The sequence below is a fragment of the Hemicordylus capensis genome, chromosome 1, assembly GCF_027244095.1.
Source record: "Hemicordylus capensis ecotype Gifberg chromosome 1, rHemCap1.1.pri, whole genome shotgun sequence".
Classification (NCBI taxonomy): Eukaryota; Metazoa; Chordata; class Lepidosauria; order Squamata; family Cordylidae; genus Hemicordylus; species Hemicordylus capensis.
The window spans coordinates 437,157,574-437,177,635 of record NC_069657.1 but is presented as its reverse complement, the minus strand read 5'-3'; the positions used below and the strand labels follow the sequence as shown (position 1 = coordinate 437,177,635).

The 20,062-nt window shown below is 42.9% G+C and overlaps 1 protein-coding gene across 2 annotated transcripts in view; it reads right to left on the bottom strand.

The window, feature by feature from the left end:
• Nucleotides 1-687: 687 nt before the first annotated feature.
• PPP1R21 (protein phosphatase 1 regulatory subunit 21) overlaps nt 688-20,062 on the bottom strand; it is a 56,162-nt gene continuing 36,787 nt past the window's right edge. For both annotated transcript variants that reach the window (XM_053243983.1, XM_053243990.1), the window contains 5 exons: nt 19,970-20,005; nt 18,421-18,537; nt 17,693-17,791; nt 16,951-17,079; nt 688-2,257 (listed from right to left, as the gene is read on the bottom strand). In XM_053243983.1, the coding sequence (XP_053099958.1) occupies nt 2,228-2,257; nt 16,951-17,079; nt 17,693-17,791; nt 18,421-18,537; nt 19,970-20,005 (411 nt within the window). In that variant the 3' untranslated portion in view covers nt 688-2,227. The remainder of the gene's footprint in view (nt 2,258-16,950; nt 17,080-17,692; nt 17,792-18,420; nt 18,538-19,969; nt 20,006-20,062) is intronic.

Genomic DNA, 20,062 nt, shown 5'->3' with positions numbered 1-20,062 from the left:
GCCCCTTCAAAGTCACCATGCAGATGTGCCCCCAACTGACCCAGGAAACATACAAATTCTACAGAGAACCTACAATTTCCTTCTTTAATGTAAACCAGAACATATCCCAAACTGAACAAAGCTGTCTGCATACATAATACACTCCTTCACACATTCCCCTCTGCCAGATGTTTTCCTTTTAACTCCCTTCCTCCCTTTACCAGCTGCAGCACTATCTTGAACTCTGAGTGAAGAGGACACAGGATTTCACGAACTGGCAGCAGAATATGAAGACAGCTTTATACAAGTCTGCCCATGTTGTTTGTTTTGTTTTAATACAGTACCAGCATTCCTTTTGGTGGCTTGTGCTTTTACTTACTTTAAATAAGCCTTATTAATTGATTTCCTGCAGGCAGCACCTTGATGGCTTTGAGCAACTCAAGGGTCTGCTTTGAAGAAAGATATAGACTGTAGAGCACATTAAAATTAACTTGATGTAATCATTTTCAAAACCCACGACTTTTAAACAGAAAATCCTCTCAACAGCCAAGATATTAAGTCATATTACCCCAAACTTTGGAATGGAAATTTAAGTCTTAAGTACTATTAAACTTCATGAGTGTCCAGAGGCAGTTTTTGCTCACTGCCACATATGCTGTTAAGATGCACACTGCCAACACACACAAACATGCTCTGAAGGCAAAAAGATTCAGCTTGGCAGTATATTTATTCTGTAGTCATAATACACACTGACATGGTTGATACAGTGGAGGAACCCTTGAATGCAGGACAATTGTTATCCATAATGGGGCAACAGAAGTGTCCAGCATGAAATATTCAGCAGCAGAACTTCTTCTGAATTAGTGGTGGAGAAGCCCATGGACTATTGTCCTGAGAAGACCTTAGGTTAGTGTGAACAAGTTTCCCCACAAACAAGAACAAGAATAAGTTTAAGGACATTAATAGTCAACTGGGCAATTCCAAAGTAAGACACCACCCAATTTTTCAATAGAGGACTGGTTCAGATTTCGACAGACCCCAAATAGGACACATTGCCAGATTTCTGAAGTGCAAACATTGCCACATAAGGAAACATGAAACCCTGGTGAATGCGGGTGAATCTCCACCCCAACCCTAACCGGGGGTGGGGGGAGAGACAGGATTGTGCAGACTAGGCAAACTGTACATACATCGATAGATGGGGGCAAGTGAAGTTGCGCACAGGCCCGCCACAGTCCAGTGCTAAACCCCCACTGCTTGTGGGCCCATCAAATCTGAACCAGCCTCACACGCACAGTCTTTTTTGCTAATTCATGATTTCATTGCCTGCTTTAATACACCAACCTTCATTTTTTAAACAGAGAATTGATGATCCATCCTGCACACCATCCCGCTCTTATCACATAAAAAGATTTTTTTTAAAATTGTTTCCAGCATTTCCCCCACTACTTGCATCTTGCTCTAGCTGTTGCCAGCCATTTCTCTATCAGCAGATTTGGATGAAAAGTAACACAAAAATAGACAAAATGTTGCTCTTCCACACAATTTTATGTGAACTCTTCCTTTGGCCCACTTTCTGCACTTGATTTCAAAAGACTACAACTGTACACTTTTAATTGCTAATTACAGTTAATGTGAATTTGCATTAGTCACAGCCACACTGAATGGTTCAGGATAAATGTATGGAGACTGCCTCTCTCCGGCAATCAACTAAGCTAATCTAGAAGAGAAGACTGGAATCAGTAGTACATTTTACAATTACTGCACAGCTGACATGGCTGAACACATTGATAGCTCTGGTTGTGTGTGTTTTTGTCTTGTTTACTCACAGAAGGGAATGGACAGGTAAAAAGGACAACTTCTCAGGCCAAGAGACAACTACTGCATGGATGCCAGATCTGTTCATCTAAATATGCACTCAAATATACAAAGCCTTAGAAGTCTGCATGTGGAAATAAGTAGTTACAAATACATGGTAAAAAGTCATGGTTAATTCCTATGCAAGTTATCCATCAAGTGCACATTTTCCAGCTGTTTTACTGACCACTCTATGTTCAGTTTGTATTTCATTGGCTACCAAATTCAGTGTGGTTTCATATCCAAATACAATGCTATATCACAAAATGGCTAAGCCCAGCACTATAGCCACGTCCAGTCAAGGGACAATCCGCCAACTGAATACCAGTTCCAGCACCCAAGTTTCTGTGCAGCAGCAAAATTTGAGTGTGCTCGTACCAGCTGGCCAATACTATCGACTCTTGTTCTTCTTGGAATTGCCCTAGAGCAAGAAGAGAATGCAGCTGATTATCATACAGAGCGCAAATTGCTTTCACAATCTTTTAGCCAGCTATTGATCTTTTGTAGCTCAGCGTCCTATCCAAATTCCAGGTTCAGATAACCACCCCCATCCCACTGCTGTGAGAACAAGGATCTATGAGTAGCAGTAAATTATGGCTGCCACATGATAGAAGTTCTCAAAGTATCAGTCACCTGCTTACATTTGCATATGATTAAGAGCAATAGTTTTGAAGCTGAAACAAAACTACTTTGTTTTTAGGTGGCATATGTATCACATCTCAAAAGCATCATTCTCTCTTGTTTGTGAGTGAAGGGCAAAGGCCTCTCCCTAAGATCGTGTCTGCTATGCGTTTTTTAAAAAATAAAATATATATTAAAAATGTATTTTTTTAAACACACCAAGAGTTGCTTAGTTAAGACACTAAAATGTATCCTTGATTAAAGGTTGCAAGTCCTATAAAGATGCAAAACTATGGGAAGAAGAGCCCTGGCACTGACAGCTACATCCTTTTTGGCATAAGAAGAGTCCAACTGCTATGCAAACAAAGGGGCCTTTTTAATTTTTAACTAAACAGCAGCTGAAACAGTAGATAGATCAAAATGTAGAACACACTGCAAGGCACCTCTGGTGCAAGAATCTGAGCAACATGAGGTTTTAGTGCAGACAAGCCTCAAGAGTCAAGTTGTTCCCATGTTTCTTTGATTAAAGCTTTTGCCTGCCAGCTCCATTCTTTAAAAATCCACTTCTTCACACATAGATATTAGGGTAGAAATCTTTACAGCTTCCTCAGCCCACCCCAAAACCACAAGAATGTTGCCCTGGTTAGAATCCAGAAGATAGGGCTTGGAAACATAAGTGGGAAAGTACCAGATGGCACATGATGATGTGGTGTTTTAGCTAATTCCCATATACACATTGAATCCTCCAAAACATCAAGTACCATCTTTTTGAAAACAGATTTGATTACCAAAAGAAAAAGAAAAAGAAAGCACATTGCCTAAAGTATATTTTTAGGAAGGTTTAAAATCAGATTAAGTGTGTTGTTTAAAAGGACAATTTAAAAATGCACATTCCTTTTGATTCTCAAGTATGTCAAGTTACGGAACAGAACCATACCTCAACGCATGAAATACACTGCCCTGGGCAGAAGGTGGACTGCAGTCCCTCCGGGGAGCACTGACCAAGTGCTAGTGGGCCATCTAATGCCTCTTGGTTGCTTGGGTTCTTGCAAAGATCCAATCTCCTGTTCCTAAGCAAGACTGCATACCCAGGCTCGCTCATAAGAACTTAAGAACAGCCCTGCTGGATCAGGCCCAAGACCTTTCTAGTACAGCATCCTGTTTCACACAGTGGCCTACCAAATGCTTCTGGGAAGTCCACAGGCAAGAGCTGAGGGCATGCCCTCTCTTGCTGCTGCTCTCCTGCAACTGACATTGAGAGGCATCGTGCCTCTGAGGGCACAATGCCCTCAACTCAATACCAGTTAGTTATATAACTCAATACCAGTTAGTTACTCCTCCTAACAGCTAAGTGATCCCAAGTATGTGCTTTTGCACATTAAACTCATCTGTGGATTTTCTAGTAAAACCTGGCTAATTTTTTCCTCAGCAGCCAATTGTAAAGAAGAAGCATCTTCCAAGCAAGCTTGAGGCATGCCACCTCTGATTTGATAACAAACATAGTTGTGGCTCAGTGTAGCTTGCATTTGCCAGGTATTTATGGGCAGCAGACTAATTTGTGATTTCACTGTCGACTATGCACCTCAGTAATCAGTGAGACAAGTCCCATTAATCTAAGTGGGACTTAGTTGTGGCTAACAGTGTGGATTCTGTTCACTGAATTTGAGTAAAAATATTCAAGTGATCCCAACCAAGTATGTCCTTTGGTACATTAACCCCAGTCTAGTTAGTCATGGCTAGACTGGATGTTGTCCACTGAATTTGAGAACCATATATCATTTGAGAGCAAGTGTGAGTGAGAGAAGCTGCCTTTTCCCAAATCAGACCATCAGTTCATCCAGCTCAGTACTGTCTATATTGGCTATCAGTGATTCTTCAAGGTTTCAGACATGGTTTCCCAGAGCACTTGTTTGCATGCAAGCAAAGGTCCCTTGCACGTCCAGATGATGTGTAAGGGACCTTTGCATGCAAAGCAAGTGCTCTGCTACTGACCAATAATCCTTCCCCACCAAGCACACAGATGGGTCCCTGTCCTGATGAGCTTCCAGTCTAAATTTCAACAGCTGGGAAGGCAATAGGAGGAAGGGAGAAGCAAGGGTAAGGAGGGTTCAGTGTGAGCAAGCACACAATTACAGAACTGGTTTCAATATTGGGGGTGGGATTCAGATTAAGGAGCAGGTTTGAACAAAGGATTTGGAGGAAGAGAGGTTGTGCCACACTGACAGGGCACAGGCAGGCAACATTTCATGTCTCTGACTGGGGTGAAGGTAGCTACTACTTCCTTTACAGGTTCACTCATTGCTTCTTGCCTGCATATCAGAGCTCCTATTTATTATCCTGCCATTTGTTATTGAATGCTTTTCAGCTGGCCAGCCAGCCAAGGGCAAAGACTTTACAACAGCCTCTCTGCCTTTCCCTTTCTCTCCCGCCCACCCCACCGCCGCCTGCTTCCATCTGCCCAGGCCCATCTGACAACCCATGACTCGGGAACTGACTGTTCTACATGGCACACTTCCTGCCTGTTGCCAGCACTTTGGCTTTTCAGGATACAATACAGAACACTTGAATGGGCTAGAACAGCCTCCCTCTCCATTAAGGCATCTTCAGAAGTTGCTTCTTCTAAATCCATCTCGCCCAGAAAGCTTCTCCTGATTCCATGAGTACCTTCCATCAATCAATCTGCCTCCTGTCTAATCCTCATCCTCAGTGCTCCATCTTTCGTGTTGCACCTGCCTTGGACCCTCAAGTCTGGGCAGCCTCTCCTTCCATCCACCTTTGCCCTATTAGTCTCCATGCCTGTGCTCCACAGGGATATCATTCTGAACAACATCCAGCATAGAGCTAATACTAAATAAGCATTATGCAGCAATCCTTACCATATCTGATATCCTGCTTTTATTACAAAGAACACGGCAACTTACAATTTAAAAAACCTAACAATTCAAAATGCATCCACACAGATACAAAATAGCAGCACAGAATACACCATATAAAGATCACTTCAGCACAGTATTAAATACCTTCTAACACAGAAAAGTCTTCAGTATTAGATTAAAATGGAAAGTGAGTCTGAATCATTGGGGAGAGAGTTCCACAAGTGAGGGACCACCACCGAGAAGGCTGTGTTTCCAAAAGCTACCCAATGAGTCTGTCAATGGTGTGCCACAAAGCAGGGCCTCTACAGCCAAACTTAAGGGCCAGGCAGCTTCGCACAAGAGCAGACAGTTCCTAAAGTAAGCTGGTCCCAGACCATGACTGGTGATACAACTTACATGTGCAGTAAAGGAGCATTGGTCACTCACCATGAAGGCTTCTTCTTGCCGCTGGAGTTGAGGACATCTCACATGGGTTATCCTCCCCAGCATGATCCAGAGGAAAGAACGTATTTAAATTAGTTACAGCCTTTAAGAGGCCCGGGAGGATAGCCCCTCCCAGTTTAGATAGGCAAGCCAGGCTTCTAGTGGGAGAAAAGAGATGAACAACAACAGTGGTAAAACAGGGAAGAACCACAAATATAGATGGTACTAGATGAGGAGAGATACAGACCAGTAGCTGAAGTCACCCAGAGCGGGCCGAGATGTCCTCAATGCCAGCAGCAAGAAGGAGCCTTCATGGTGAGTGACCAATGCTCCTTTCTCTGTTGCTGGGTGAGGACATCTCACGTGGGACATGCCACAGCTAACAAGACCCTGGGAGGGGGGCAAAATTGGCTACTGAGAAGGAAGAATGTGTTGAAGCACACACCTGCCAAAGGCTGCCTGAGAGGAACGCATGAAATCCATTTTATAGTGTCTAGTAAATGTGGATGGAAAAGACCATGTCGCCGCCCTGCAAATAAGGGAGCATTCGTGTAAAAAGCCGCCAAGGTGGCCACTGAGCAGGTGGAGTGAGCAGGGAGCTTCAGCGGTGTTGGGAGGTGTTGAACTTCATAAGCCAAGGAAATACAGGCTTTTATCCATCTGGACAGTATAGATGTAGAAACTTGCTGTCCCATCGTGGATGGCAGGAAGGAAACAAACAATGCTTCCATGGAACAGACTGAAGTTTGAGTTAGGTACATCTTTAGGCAATGACGAACATCCAATTTGTGCCAGTCTTTCTCCCTCAGATGAGAGGGGTTGGGGCAGAAGGATGGGAGGATCAGATCTTGTGACCTATGAAAAACTGATGGCACCTTAGACAAGATGGAGGGATCCGGTATCAGGGTGACAGAATCTGGAGAAAGATACAGAATCTTGGGTTGGCGGACAGGGATCTGAGTTTGGAAACCCGTCTGGCTGAGGTGATGACTATTAGGAAGGCCAGCTTCACTGATAATATGCGGAGAGGTATGGAACATATAGGTTCAAATGGAGGTGTATGAAGTACTCTGAGAACCTTGTGAAGGTCCCATGAAGGGAATCTGTGGACCACCGGTAGGGATGACAAGGTGGCTCCCCTAAAGAAGCACTTGAGATTCGGGTGCGAGGCCAGCCCGTTTGAGGGCGAGAGCAGGGTTGTCAGGGACACTGCATGTCGTCTGATGGTATTTGGTTGGAGGCCCTTATCCAGACCATCCTGGAGAAGCTCCGGGAGTCCGCACGTTAGTGGTGATAGCTTGTGCTGTCTACACCATCTAAGGAAAACCCGCCACGTCGACTGATAAATGTGGTTAGTGGATGACCACCTGGATGCAAATATGGTGTCCAGGACCTGGTAGTCATAGCCTAGTCGGTTGAGGATGTTGCGTTCAGTTGCCAGGAGGCAAGCTTGAACCATGCCGGGTCGTGATGCAGAACTAGACCTTGAGTGAGGAGGTTGTCTGTTTGTGGGAGGAACCAGGGACCGTTCTCCACTGCTAGGTGGAGATTTCCTGTGAACCACGGACGTCGTGGCCAGTAGGGTGCCACCAGAATGATGTGCGCTTTGAGGAGCTGGATGCGGCGCAGTAGGCGGCTGAGGAGTGGGATTGGCAGAAATGCATACGGCAGCTCCTTGGGCCATGGGACCAACATGGCGTCCACTGCTTCCACACGGTGACATAGAAAGTGGGAGAAGCAAGAAAGCTGAGTGTTGAGACGGGATGCAAAGAGGTCCACTGTCGGGTCGCCCAATCTCTGTGTGAGGTGGGAGAACACCTGTGGGTCGAATCTCCATTCAGCTAGGTGAAGCTCTTGGCGACTCAGCCAGTCCGCCTGCGTATTGGTCGAGCGGCTGACATGGTGAGCCAGGAGGGAGGACAGATGTTGCTCGGCCCAGTGCATGAGGAGGACTGTTTCCTGGTGCAGGGATTTGGAACAAGTCTCTCCCTGGCGATTTACATGGGCTTTTGCCATCGTGTTGTCTGTGTGTACTAATACATCAGTGTGTAGAATGTGTTGCTTGAATGCTACGAGGGCCCGGCGGATGGCTCTCAGTTCCAGCCAGTTTATGCTGTGGACTTGTTCTTGTGGAATCCAGGTGCCCTGGGCTGAGTGAGATCGGCAATACGCCCCCCAGCCTGGCATCTGTAATCACTATTATCCTGGAAGGGTCCAGAAAGGGTTTGCCCTGATCTAGATCTGGGGGGCATATCCAACACTGTAATGAGGCTTTGACCAGGTGCGGCAGAGCTACTCTTTTCCTCCTTGGAGAAAGAGGAGAAACCATTGTAGAGGGTAAAGGTTGAAGTGGGCCCAGGGAACTGCTGCCATGGTGGAGACCATTAGACCCAGGAGTTGGGCCAAAGTAAGCACGGATACCTTCTTGAGAGGGAGTATTTCGCAGATCAGAAGTAGTATTTTGTCCCTGCATTCTCTTGGTAGGAAGAGTTTGTCCCGTGTCGTGTCTATAATCACTGCTGGATCTGTCGGGAAGGTGACAGGCAACTCTTGTCAGTATTGACAAGGAAACCGTGGGACGCCAGAACAATCAAGGTGATATTATTTTATTTATTTATTTATTTATTTATACATACATACATACATACATACAGTCAGACAGGTGTTATTGACTGGTTTGTTTTATCCAGACATCGAGTCCTTCCCAAGGACCTGGAATGCCAGAATTTTATTGTCAGTGTTGTTGCTGTTACAGATATCGTCGCAGAATATAGGCTGTTCCCAGTAAAGCTGCTTTTTGTAATTGGCTGATGGTGATTTCTGTGGCCCCTATGGTGTTGAGGTGCTCTTCAAGGTCTTTTGGAACTGCACCCAGGGCGCCAATTACCACTGGGATTATTTTGGTCTTTTTCTGCCACAGCCTTTCAATTTCAATTTGTAGATCTTTGTATTTGGTGATTTTTTCTATTTCTTTTTCTTCTATTCTGCTATCCCCTGGTATTGCTATGTTGATTATTTTGACTTGTTTTTCTTTCTTCTCGACTACAGTTATATCTGGTGTATCGTGTGGCAGATGTTTGTCTGTTTGTAGTCAGAAGTCCCATAATATTTTTACATCTTCATTTTCTTCAACTTTTTCAGTTTCATGGTCCCACCAATTTTTGGCTACAGGTAGCTTGTATTTTTTGCAGATGTTCCAGTGTATCATCCCTGCTACCTTGTCATGCCTTTGTTTGTAGTCAGTCTGTGCAATCGTTTTACAACAGCTGATCAGGTGGTCCACGGTTTCATCTGCTTCTTTACAAAGGCGGCACTTGCTGTTTGTGGTGGATTTTTCGACTTTTGCTCTTATTGCATTTGTTCTTAGTGCCTGTTCTTGTGCAGCCAGTATTAAACCCTCTGTTTCTTTCTTCAAGTTGCCATTCTTAAGCCATTGCCAGGTCTTGGTGATGTCTGAGTTTCCAGTTATATTGTGCAAATATTGACCATACAGTGGCTTATTTTTCCATTTTTCTGCTCGGTTCTTGGCTTGTTCTTTCTTGTAGGCCTGCTTTGTTTCATTGGTGTTGAATAGTTTCTCATTATTGACCATTTTAAGTGCATCTTCTTCACTGGCCTTTATATATTCTTCAAGGCCTCTTTTCTTCTGCTCTACTGTTTGATGGACTTGCAGCATTCCTCTTCCACCCGAGCTGCGAGGGAGATATAGCCTATCGACATCACTGTGGGGGTGCAGAGCATGATTGATGGTCATTATTTTCCTGGTCTTACGATCTAGCATCTCTAGCTCTGCCTGGGTCCAGTCTATTATTCCTGCAGTGTATCTGATAACAGGTATAGCCCAGGTGTTTATGGCTTGTATGGTGTTCCTGCCATTGAGTTTGGACTTGAGGATTTTTCTAACTCTCCTGATGTATTCACTTCCAATTTTTCTTTTAACTCCAGTGTGTGCGATGTTATCAGCCTGGAGAATGCCCAAGTATTTGTAATGTTCTTTCTCTTCCAGTTTCTTGATGTTGCTTCCATTGGGCAGTTCTATTCCTTCTGTTTTTGTTATTTTCCCTCTGTTCATTATTAATGTAGCACACTTGTCTCGTCCAAATTCCATTGCTATATCGCTACTGAATATACGGACAGTGTTTAGCAGTGATTCGATTTTTGGGACTTTCCATACAACTTCAGATCGTCCATGTACAGCAGATGGTTGATTTTACTGGATGTTTTAGATGTCTGGTATCCGAGGCCTGTTTTGTTTAGTATTTGTGAAAGTGGGGTCATGGCGATTACAAACAACAGAGGGGATAGTGAGTTCCCTTGGAAAATGCCTCTTCTAATGCTAACCTGTCCAAGTGTCTCGCCATTGATTGTTAACTGTGTACTCCACATGCTCATTGCTTTTTTTAAATAAATATCTGAATGTTTTTGCTGACACCAGTTGTTTCTAAACATTTTAGTATCCATGTGTGAGGCAATGAGTCGAAGGCTTTCTTGTAGTCAATCCATGCAACACTTAGATTTGTTTTTCTTCTCTTGCAATTTTCTAAAATCATTTTGTCAATCAGCAGCTGGTCTTTTGTGCCTCTGGTGTTCGGGCAATTTCCTTTCTGTTCAACTGGAAGCTGTTTGTTAGTTAATAAGTGTTGCATTACTTCATCTGCTATTATTCCAGTTAATAATTTGAACATGGTTGGCAGGCAGGTTATCGGTCTTTAATTACTTGGAACTGCACCTTTTGCTGGGTCTTTCATGATGAGATGAGTTTTCCCAGTTGTTAGCCATTGTTCAATATCACCTCCTTGCAAAATGTGATTGAACTGTTTTGATAGTTGTTTATGAAGGCTTGTTAGGTGTTTAAGCCAAAAGCCATGCAGTTCATCGTCGCCTGGAGCAGTCCAATTTTTAATTTTCTTTGCTCTTTCACTTATTAATTCTGGTGTTATTATTAGATCTTGCTTTTGTTGGTTACATTTTTTGACCTCTTTCATCCAGCCTGCTTTTTTATTATAATCTATTGGATTGTCCCATAATTTCCCCCAGAATTGCACTGTTTCTTCTTTATTTGGTGTTTCTCTGTTTCTTGCAGTTTCTCCTATGCTTTGGTAGAAACGTCTCTGATTCGACTGGAATTGGAGATTCTGCCTGTGTTGTGTAATTCTGGCTTCGTATCTGCTCTAATCTTCTTTGACACTGCTGTTATTTGCTGCTTTATTATTTCCAGGACTTCTCTAATTTTCCTTGAAAAAAGGAATTTTTGGATCAGATACTCTTTGGTGTTTTCATTCTTCAGCTTCGTGTCTTTCATATCTTTCAATTTACTGGCATCTGATCTAAGCCTGGAGATTTTATTTTCTAATCTTCTATTTAGGTGATGTACTACTTTCTTTTTTTACAGGTACACTGATCTTATATCTGAGCTCTTGTGTTGTTATTGTTGCTGCGCTGTACATTAGTTGGTTTGTTTCTTGCAAATTATTGGTTGTTATTTCTGCAAGTGCAGCATTGACATCTTTTAATGCCTGAGCAAGTTGTCTTTTGGCAACTGTTTTGAGAGCTGGAAATAGAACCCTGGTGGTTGTTTGGTTCATGTGCTCAGTTATTTTTTGCTTTAGTTCTTGTTGCCTTTCTGTTAAACGGCATTCAGGTTTTTGAGGTGAAGGCAAAGCGGAGGTTGCCTGGTTTTGATTTTGAAACAGTTCAGCAACAGTGGCATCATCATCATCATCATTATTATTATTATTAATTCACTTTCTATACCGCCTTTCCAAAAATGGCTCAGGGCGGTTTAAACAGAGAAATAATAAATATTTGGTTAAAAGAATGGATAACACTAAGAAATCCTAGATTACTTGATTTGGAAGGATTTGATAGAAGGTTCAGATGGCATTCATATTTGTGGTATGACAAAAGTAAAATACATAAAGATTTTTTGAATCGCTACGTAAGAAGGAGTCTAATGAGAGTGTGGGTAAAATATAAAAAATGGCTGGAACATAAAACTCCGTAATGGTTATCCCCGATTGAAGCTTTAGTACGTAAAGAGATAAATATGCAACCGCAATGGGGTACCTATAGGGATCTGTTGTTTTTTCAAGAAAAAGGCTGTAATTTGAAAAATCTAATTGAAGTACAAAATTTCGTTAGTAATTGGTTTCAGTACCATCAGTTAGATGAAATTATTAAGAAGAATGTCAAACTTGGATTTGAAGATCAAATGTCGAGATTTGAGAAGGCGCTATGTGAAAATGATGAAAAATTAGTGTCTAAGATGTATAAGCTGTTGCTTTTGGAGGAGACAAGACATGAAGTGGTTAAAACGTCTATGATAAAATGGGCTCAAGATGTGGGTTATAATATAGGTATGGCAGCTTGGGGAAAATTATGGAAAACTGATTTAAAGTTCACTGCATGTTACACTTTAAAAGAAAATTATTATAAGATGATGTATAGGTGGTATTTGACGCCTAAAAAACTGGCGATAATGTATAAAAATGTTTCAAACAAATGTTGGAAATGTGGATATTGTGAAGGAACTTTTTTTCATATGTGGTGGTCTTGTAGGAAGGCAAAGGCTTTTTGGGACATGATATATAATGAGTTTAAAAAAAAATTTAAAATGGCATTTCCTAAGAGCCCAGAATCCTTCCTGCTGGGAATAACGCAAGGAGATTTCTCCACAAGAAATTTAATATTCTTCATGTATGCAACCACGGCGGCCAGAATAGTATACGCACAGAAATGGAAGGACAATGAACTGCCCTCAAAAGAAGATTGGCTGATAAAAATTTTGGCATACGCAGAGATGGCAAAACTTACAGCACTGATAAGAGATCAAAATTTGGAAGGTTTTACAGAAGATTGGAAACCATTTTTACTGTACTTAAAGAACTATTTTACTAATATTGATTTTTCAACAGGGTTTGAAATTTAGCAATATTAGCAGGTTGAGTAGACTAAAATCGAGTTTGGTAAGGTATAGGATATATGTTTTGAATTATAATAGCAAGGGTTAATTGTATAATTAGTGATTCGCACTGATTAATGAGCTGGAAGTCAATTTTGTTTAATGTGTGATATAATGAGATTCTTAAGTTATTGTTAAAATCAATAAAAAATTTAAAGCAAAAAAAAAAAAAAAAGATGGATCCCTGTCCCCAAAGGGCTCACAATCTAAAAAGAAACATAAAATAGACACCAGCAACAGTCACTGGAGGTACTGTGCCAGGGGTGGATAGGGCCAGTTATTCTCCCCCTGCCCAACAAAGAGAATCACCATGTCAAAAGGTGCCTCCTTGCCAAGTTAGCATTCATGTCCCTACCAGTGTTTTAGCCACAGGGTGCGCCTGGCCACTACATTATTGGCCATAGCCTGGGTCCCGAAACAAACGGTGTCAATGGCATCAGCAATAAACGCTTGGCCCTTTTGAATTTTAAGGAGAATCTGTCTTTGTCCGGGTGGATCCGGCAGAGGAGACTGGAGAAGTTCATCAGACCAGAGAAGAGATGCTTGAGATATGATAGATGCTGCTATGGAAGCGTGGATGAACAGTGAAATACATTCATTGTTCTTCTTGAGTTGAAATTACCGTTTTTTCTCAGTGGGATCCTTGAGCACTGATTCTCCATCCCTCGGCAGAATTGCCACCGACGTGAGGGCGGCCACGGGCGCGTCAACCAAGGGTGTTTGGAATAATGCTACCGCTGTAGGAACAAAGTAATGTTTGTTAGCTAGAGTAGAACTTTTCTTCTGAATGGAAGGTGCCTGCCATTCCTGTTTTACCACCTCTGCAAATGTTTTGGGGAGAGGAAATAAAAGTTCTTGGGAGGAGGTAGTGGGCAGTACCAACGATTATCTAGAAGGAGCAAAAGAAGGTCCTTGCAAGTTTTCCACTTGAATGTCCTCAGAGGGAAACAGCCTGCATGAATGCAATGTGGGCTCTACCTGTTGACTATCCAACCATTCCCCTTCTTTCTTAGAATCCACATCAGGATCCAAATCGAGCAGGTGATCCCCTGGAACATTAAGGGTCTCAATGGGGCTCACAGGGTCTTGAGGAGGCAGGGGGTCTACCGGCCTGCCTGAGAGGGGATCAGGAGAGTCACAGTCAGAGAGAAGTGATGAATGGCAGGAAGATCCCTTGCGTTTGCGATTGGATTTCCTGGGCTTTTTATTTTTATGCTTATGAGCATGCTTATTCTTATGGCTCTTCTCTCTCTTTTTAGGAGATGGTGACGAGGAGGAAGAGTCAGAATCTTGCGAGGAAGAGGCGGATGGTTCACAAGGCCTGGGACACTTTTTATTCTTTCTCTTGGGCTGGTGAAGTTCAAGAGTTCGAGATATCATAGAAGAGAACCAGATGTGCCAAGGTTCTGGGATTTCCCCGAGGAAGGCGGGGCGGGTTAATAAGGGCCGCAGAGACCTCCGGACACTCAGGTTCGGTGGGAGGTAGAGACCCGACTGAGGCAGGACTTACTGGAGTAGCGGGAGGAGGCATATTCGGAGTCTTTGCCAGCTCTCTGTTGGGCAGTAGAGACAGCTGCATAGGTACTGGTGGCGGAAGTTCTCCATCTCCGGTGGCGTCCGGAGTTGGGTGGTTTCTCCCTCTGCTTGTGGGGGAATCTCCAGCTGCTCTACAGCGAACCCAGTATTGATGGGGCTTTGCTGGAGTGTTTTCGCTCTCCTCCAGTTGTGCCGTAACTGCTCTGGCGGAGAAGGCGGCAGAATGCCCAGGCTAGCCGATCTATGGTGCCTTGAGTGAGGCAGCGCTGGGCACGCGTCAGCAACCAAGCCCGCAGGGAGACTCTGCACGTCCTCCTCCAGAACAAGAAGGTTGGGGCTTTCTGGCCGGTTGAGAGCAGAGGTTTAATCATTATGCTTCCTGGCACATTGGATGGCGGTTAGATGGGCTGCAGAGTGACCTGAAGTTGGGTTATAGCCCTTCTGTCCCGCTGCCGCGCCCGACGAGGACGCGGTGGTCCGAGGCGGGGCGTCCTCTCTGGCGTCCACAAGTACACAGTGGTGCTGTGGCTGGCTGGGTAGAAGAGAGGCTTTCGATTTCTTCCCCTTCAGCATCAGGACATGTAAAATGCTGGACAGGCTCCATCGGCAGGAAAAATGAAAGAATAAGGAAGAAATCGTGGTGGTTTTTTGGTTTTTTTAAAAAATAACAGGTAAATAATGTAGGATGATAGAAGGCAAGGCATAGTTGGAGAAGGCAGAAATAAGTGGCGAAGCCAAAGAATAGCGAGGGGATAGGAGCAAGGCCAGGTCGACCGCTCTGGAGCTCTGCAGGACCAACTAAACTGGGAGGGGCTATCCTCCCGGAACTTTTAAAGGCTCTAACTAATTTAAATAAGTCCTGCCCTCTAGAGCATGCTGGGGAGGATAAGCCACGTGAGATGTCCTCACCCAGCAGAGAATTACTACGCACTACTGAATTCTTTATGGAGCCTGTACTAATTGCTACCTATGCTTCAAATTAGGATGAGCAGTTTACCTGATCAATATGCAGAGGAAAATGAAATGGGAGGTGGGGAGGAATCATGTTTAACTAATATACACCAAGCATGTGCTGTAAAATATATTTACTTTCATACCAAAACCTCTTTCATTAGAGGAAGAGTCAGTTCTGGTAAACTGACAGAATTCTATTGTTGATTAAATGCCAACTCTACCTCATTTCTTAATTAGCTCCAGCTCTGCCTAATTCTGTGGAAACATTTTATATGTGCTGGGAAAATTGGTTGTCAAAATCTAACTGGAGACTATGAATGAGAGGGGTCTCCTCTCCCTCTCTGCTCAAAAGTTCCGGGGAAATTAGCATTCCCAGTACTTGAAATCTTTCAATTTGTATTGCACCATATTAACATACAAAGCTGTCATATAGAGTCAGACTATTGGGAGTAACGGAATCAGGCATGTTGCCACTTTCCCAATGACTGTAGCCATAAGAAATCTTTCTGGGTGATATTATGTATACCTGCTGGCAAGAGAACATCTCCTGCTATAAGGCCATATTTTTACAAAACCTTTAAATATTACAGATAGTGTCTGAAATGTGCAGAACACATTGGTAATAAGATCAGAAATGATATCCAAAAATTCTGATTCTGTTACCCTTGGAATTGTCCTATGGGCATCTAGCCCAGTATTGCCTGCTCCAACTAGCAGCAGCTCTTCAAGGTTTCAGATGGAGGACTTTGCCAGTCCTGTTACTGTTAACTGGAGATGGCAGGCATTGAACGTGAGACTTGCTGCATGCAAAACATTTGCTCTACCACTGAGCTGTGATTCTTACCCAAATGCTGCAACCCTTTATTTACTCATCCCTCATTCAGAGCAATCCCACTGTCAGCCCCTTCCTCTTGGACTCTCATCTCAGTATCCTCTACCATGTTCCTCCCTGTGGTTGGGTTAGCCTCCCTACTCTTTGCCAAGCCACTTCTCATGGGCCTTCAAGACCCAGTTCTTTGACCAAGTCTGAACTACTCTTGGCAGCTTTTTCCTTGCCATTCCATTGGCTTTTAATGTTTGGTCTCATACTGTAAGTAAGTAAATAAATAGGTTTATATCTATCTACTCATCACCCTTTCATCCAAAATGCATTGTAAGGATTCTGAAAGGGGCCTGGCCACTTCTACCTTCTATACAGCACTTTTAAATAGCAGCAAAGGCAGAGAATCCTTGGTCCAGCAACAGAGTCATCTCATGGATATTTCCCTTGGTTCAATGACCAAGCGTTGTACTCTACTCTTATCTATTATTTAATGCATTTAGAAACTCATGTTAACATACGAAGCTGCCTAATATGGAATCAGACCATTGGTCCATCAAGCTCAGCATTGTCTCCACTGACTGGTAGCAGCAATCCAGCATTTCAGACAGGGGACTTTTGCTGCAGGTGCCTGGAATTGAATCCGGGACCTTCTACATACTAATTGTATGCTCTACAAGTTAGCTAGAGCCCCTTATCATCTCAGCCAATATAAAACTTGTTACATTATATTTGGAGTCTGAAGCTGAAATCACAGGTTATGTAACTCAATGCACAGAAAGCACACAGGAGTAGACACTCCTCTTTTTTAAAGAATAGGGTTTTCATTCTTCTGTACTTGTACTAAGTAACCATGAAAGAATCAGAAATGCTGCTTACTTGTAGGAAACAAAACTTCGGTCCACAGCAATTAGGCAACATACCTTACTAGTCAGCTTTAGTGTATCTATTTCTTCTCGTTGTTTGGACAAGGTTTCAGTCATACTGCAAAGATGGTCGCTCATCATACTTAACTGATCTTCATAACTTCTCTTGGTTGTTGTCAATTCATCCTGAAAGGCCAAAGAAGGAGGAACTTTCAATTATTTGTCAAAAATACAGAAATGGTACATAGGAACATAGGAAACTGCCATATACTGAGTCAGACCATTGGTCTATCTAGCTCAGTATTGTCTTCACAGACTGGCAGCGGCTTCTCCAAGGTTGCAGGCAGGAATCTCTCTCAGCCCTATCTTGGAGAAGCCAGAGAGGGAACTTGCAACCTTCTGCTCTTCCCAGAGCGGCTTCATCCCCTGAGAGGAATATCTTGCAGTGCTCACACATCAAGTCTCCCATTCAGATGCAACCAGGGCAGACCCTGCTTAACTATGGGGAAAAGTCCTGCTTGCTACCACAAGAACAGCTCTCCTCTCAAAGTGCTGTATACTGATGTCAGGGATGTCCCACCAATTATAAATGACCTTTTCCTTAGCACAAAGATCCAGTACATTGCTAACCCAGAAATCCTCCGAGAATTTGTGAAGATTCTGGAGAAGCAGGGACTTCCAATATTGCAGGATGACCCTCTTGATCACCAAAGCAGCTATTTAACATCGAGAGAACGTTAGGTTTAGGGAGTGCCTGAACAAAAAGGTTTGATAGGATTGAAACATTAAACAAACTTGCCTGTAGCCTGGTAATGCTCTGTCTAGCTAGTCTCATTTCTTCTGAAAAAGATTCTTTAGATTTCTCAGCTAGAGTGAGTCGTTTTGCAAGGGCTCGGCACTGTCAAATCAAACAATAAGGAAACTACATTTGTTTACTATACAGACAATTACTACATATAGGAACCAAGGCACCAAGAGTTTCTTTAGACAACATAGCAAATTGATGCATGCCCAAGCAGGAATCTAAATCTCCTTTACTCTTCCAATTCTCAATATTTTATCCAACTGAACAACAAATTCCATCATGCATTTTATTGTATTTATTATTAGATTTATATACCACCATTCATTTAAAAAAAATCCTAAGGCAGCTCACGGCATATTTCAACAATAAAATCTATAAAAATTAACACAGTTTGTTGGGATAGCATATTTGGCTATAACACAGGAGTAGGAAACTGTGGCTCTTCAGCTGTTGAACTACAACTCCCATCATCCCCAGCCACATTAAATTGTGGCTGGAGATGATGGGAATTTTAGTTCAACAGCTGGAGAGCCAAGGTTTCCTACCCCTGCTACAGCACATCCAGAACTGAGAGACCCATGACCACCACCAATGAAGTTTCAAACTTCACTGGTGGATGGGAGGAGTCCATCAAAGGGTCTCCTCCTCCATCTGAGGGCAAGGAACCTTCGTGACAAGGCCAGTGTGCATTTCCTGGAGCAGGCCACTGATTGCACACTCACCTCTGCATGAAAGTGTACAGACTTGCTGTCAGCCAGCTGCAGTTGCGATGTAAGTTCCACTATCCTTGCCATATAGTGGTTCTTTATCAAGTCTTCCCGGGTATCGGCTTCTGGAACCTGCAAAGCAAGTTAGCAAGAACCTGGGAAAAGTCACCAAAACTAAGCAGGTAAAGTGAATGGAACTTTATCTTCTCCTGCAGAGGAGCAGGAGCAAAGCAATGCATTTCAGCAAATGCCTCAGTTCATGTTGTTGATGAAATCTATGTACTGCAATGGATGTCTGCAAAAGGCCACACTCCCATTAATGCAGGACAGTGTTGGTTGAAAAGCAGAATCTCTCACTGTGACCCTAATTTGTATGGTGAGAGGAACCATATCTCAATATAGCCAACCACAGAGCTACATTCCACACCAAGTAGCCTTTATGGTGGTTATTTTGCAGTTTTCCAAATCTGAAAGTTATGAACTGAAAGGCTAAGCAAACTCTGAAAGAGTGCAGTAATAGCTAAAATGAACCTCTTATGGATGTATGCAGAAAGGAAGAAACGTTACATTGAAGTGACTCACCAGTCGAAAGACAACCCTTCTGTCTGCTCAAAGTAAAACTGAGCCATGCATTAAACCAATTGGCAATTAATTCAGAACAGACAAAAGGAAACAACTTGTCACACAATGTATGAAATTCTGTACTGCAAGATGTAGTAATAGCTACAGTCTTGGATTACCTTTAAAAAAAAGATGAAGAAATTCATGTGGATGAAAAGGGCTATTCGATAGTGGCTATGACAGAGCTTCCATATACAGAAGTAACCTGCCTAAAGAGCAGGAGGCTGTTGGTTCCAATCCCCACTGGTGTGTTTCCCAAACTCCTATATCGGGCAGCAGCGATATAGGAAGGTTCTGAAGGGCATCATCTCATACTGTGCAGGAGATGGAAATGGTAAACCCCTCTTGTATTCTACCAAAGACAACCACATGGCTCTGGTAGTCAGGAGTTGACACCGACTTGACAGCACAACTTTACTTTATACCACCAAGTGCTGAATACGAATATGTGAAGGCAATCCTTCATGACCTGCCAGAAGTATCTTTTACAGCACAATATTGGTCTAGTTTACCTTTCTCTGATCCCTCAAGACAACCTTTACATTACTCAGGTTACTAGGTGGGGGGTAATTGGAGAAGCTGTCCCATTGATACTGGAGCAGTACACAACAGCACAGTCAAAGTGCTGTTGTGTTTTCTAGGACTAATAGAAAAGTTTTCTAGGACTACTGCACATTTCCAAATCATAGTGGGGTAGGGTTACTTGCAAAAGAGGAAATGCAGTTTACAGCACAAAATCAACAGGTAAGGAAAGCTCAATACAAAAAGTCCCTGGGCCAATAATGATATGGTTTTATCAAGTAAATTAGACTGAACAGGAATTGTGGTTAACATTACAGTCTTCTGGCAAGGAGAGCTTGAGTGCAAAAAGCATAGTTTAGCACTATAAATATTCAGCTCAAAAATTATGCTTGTACAAATCCTGCCATATTAAGTTATATACCTTTTTATTGCCAGTGGTCATTGTCAGCATTCCAACCTAGAAAGATATTAAAATGATAGGATCAGCTCAGAGAAGTAATTTATTCTCCAATTC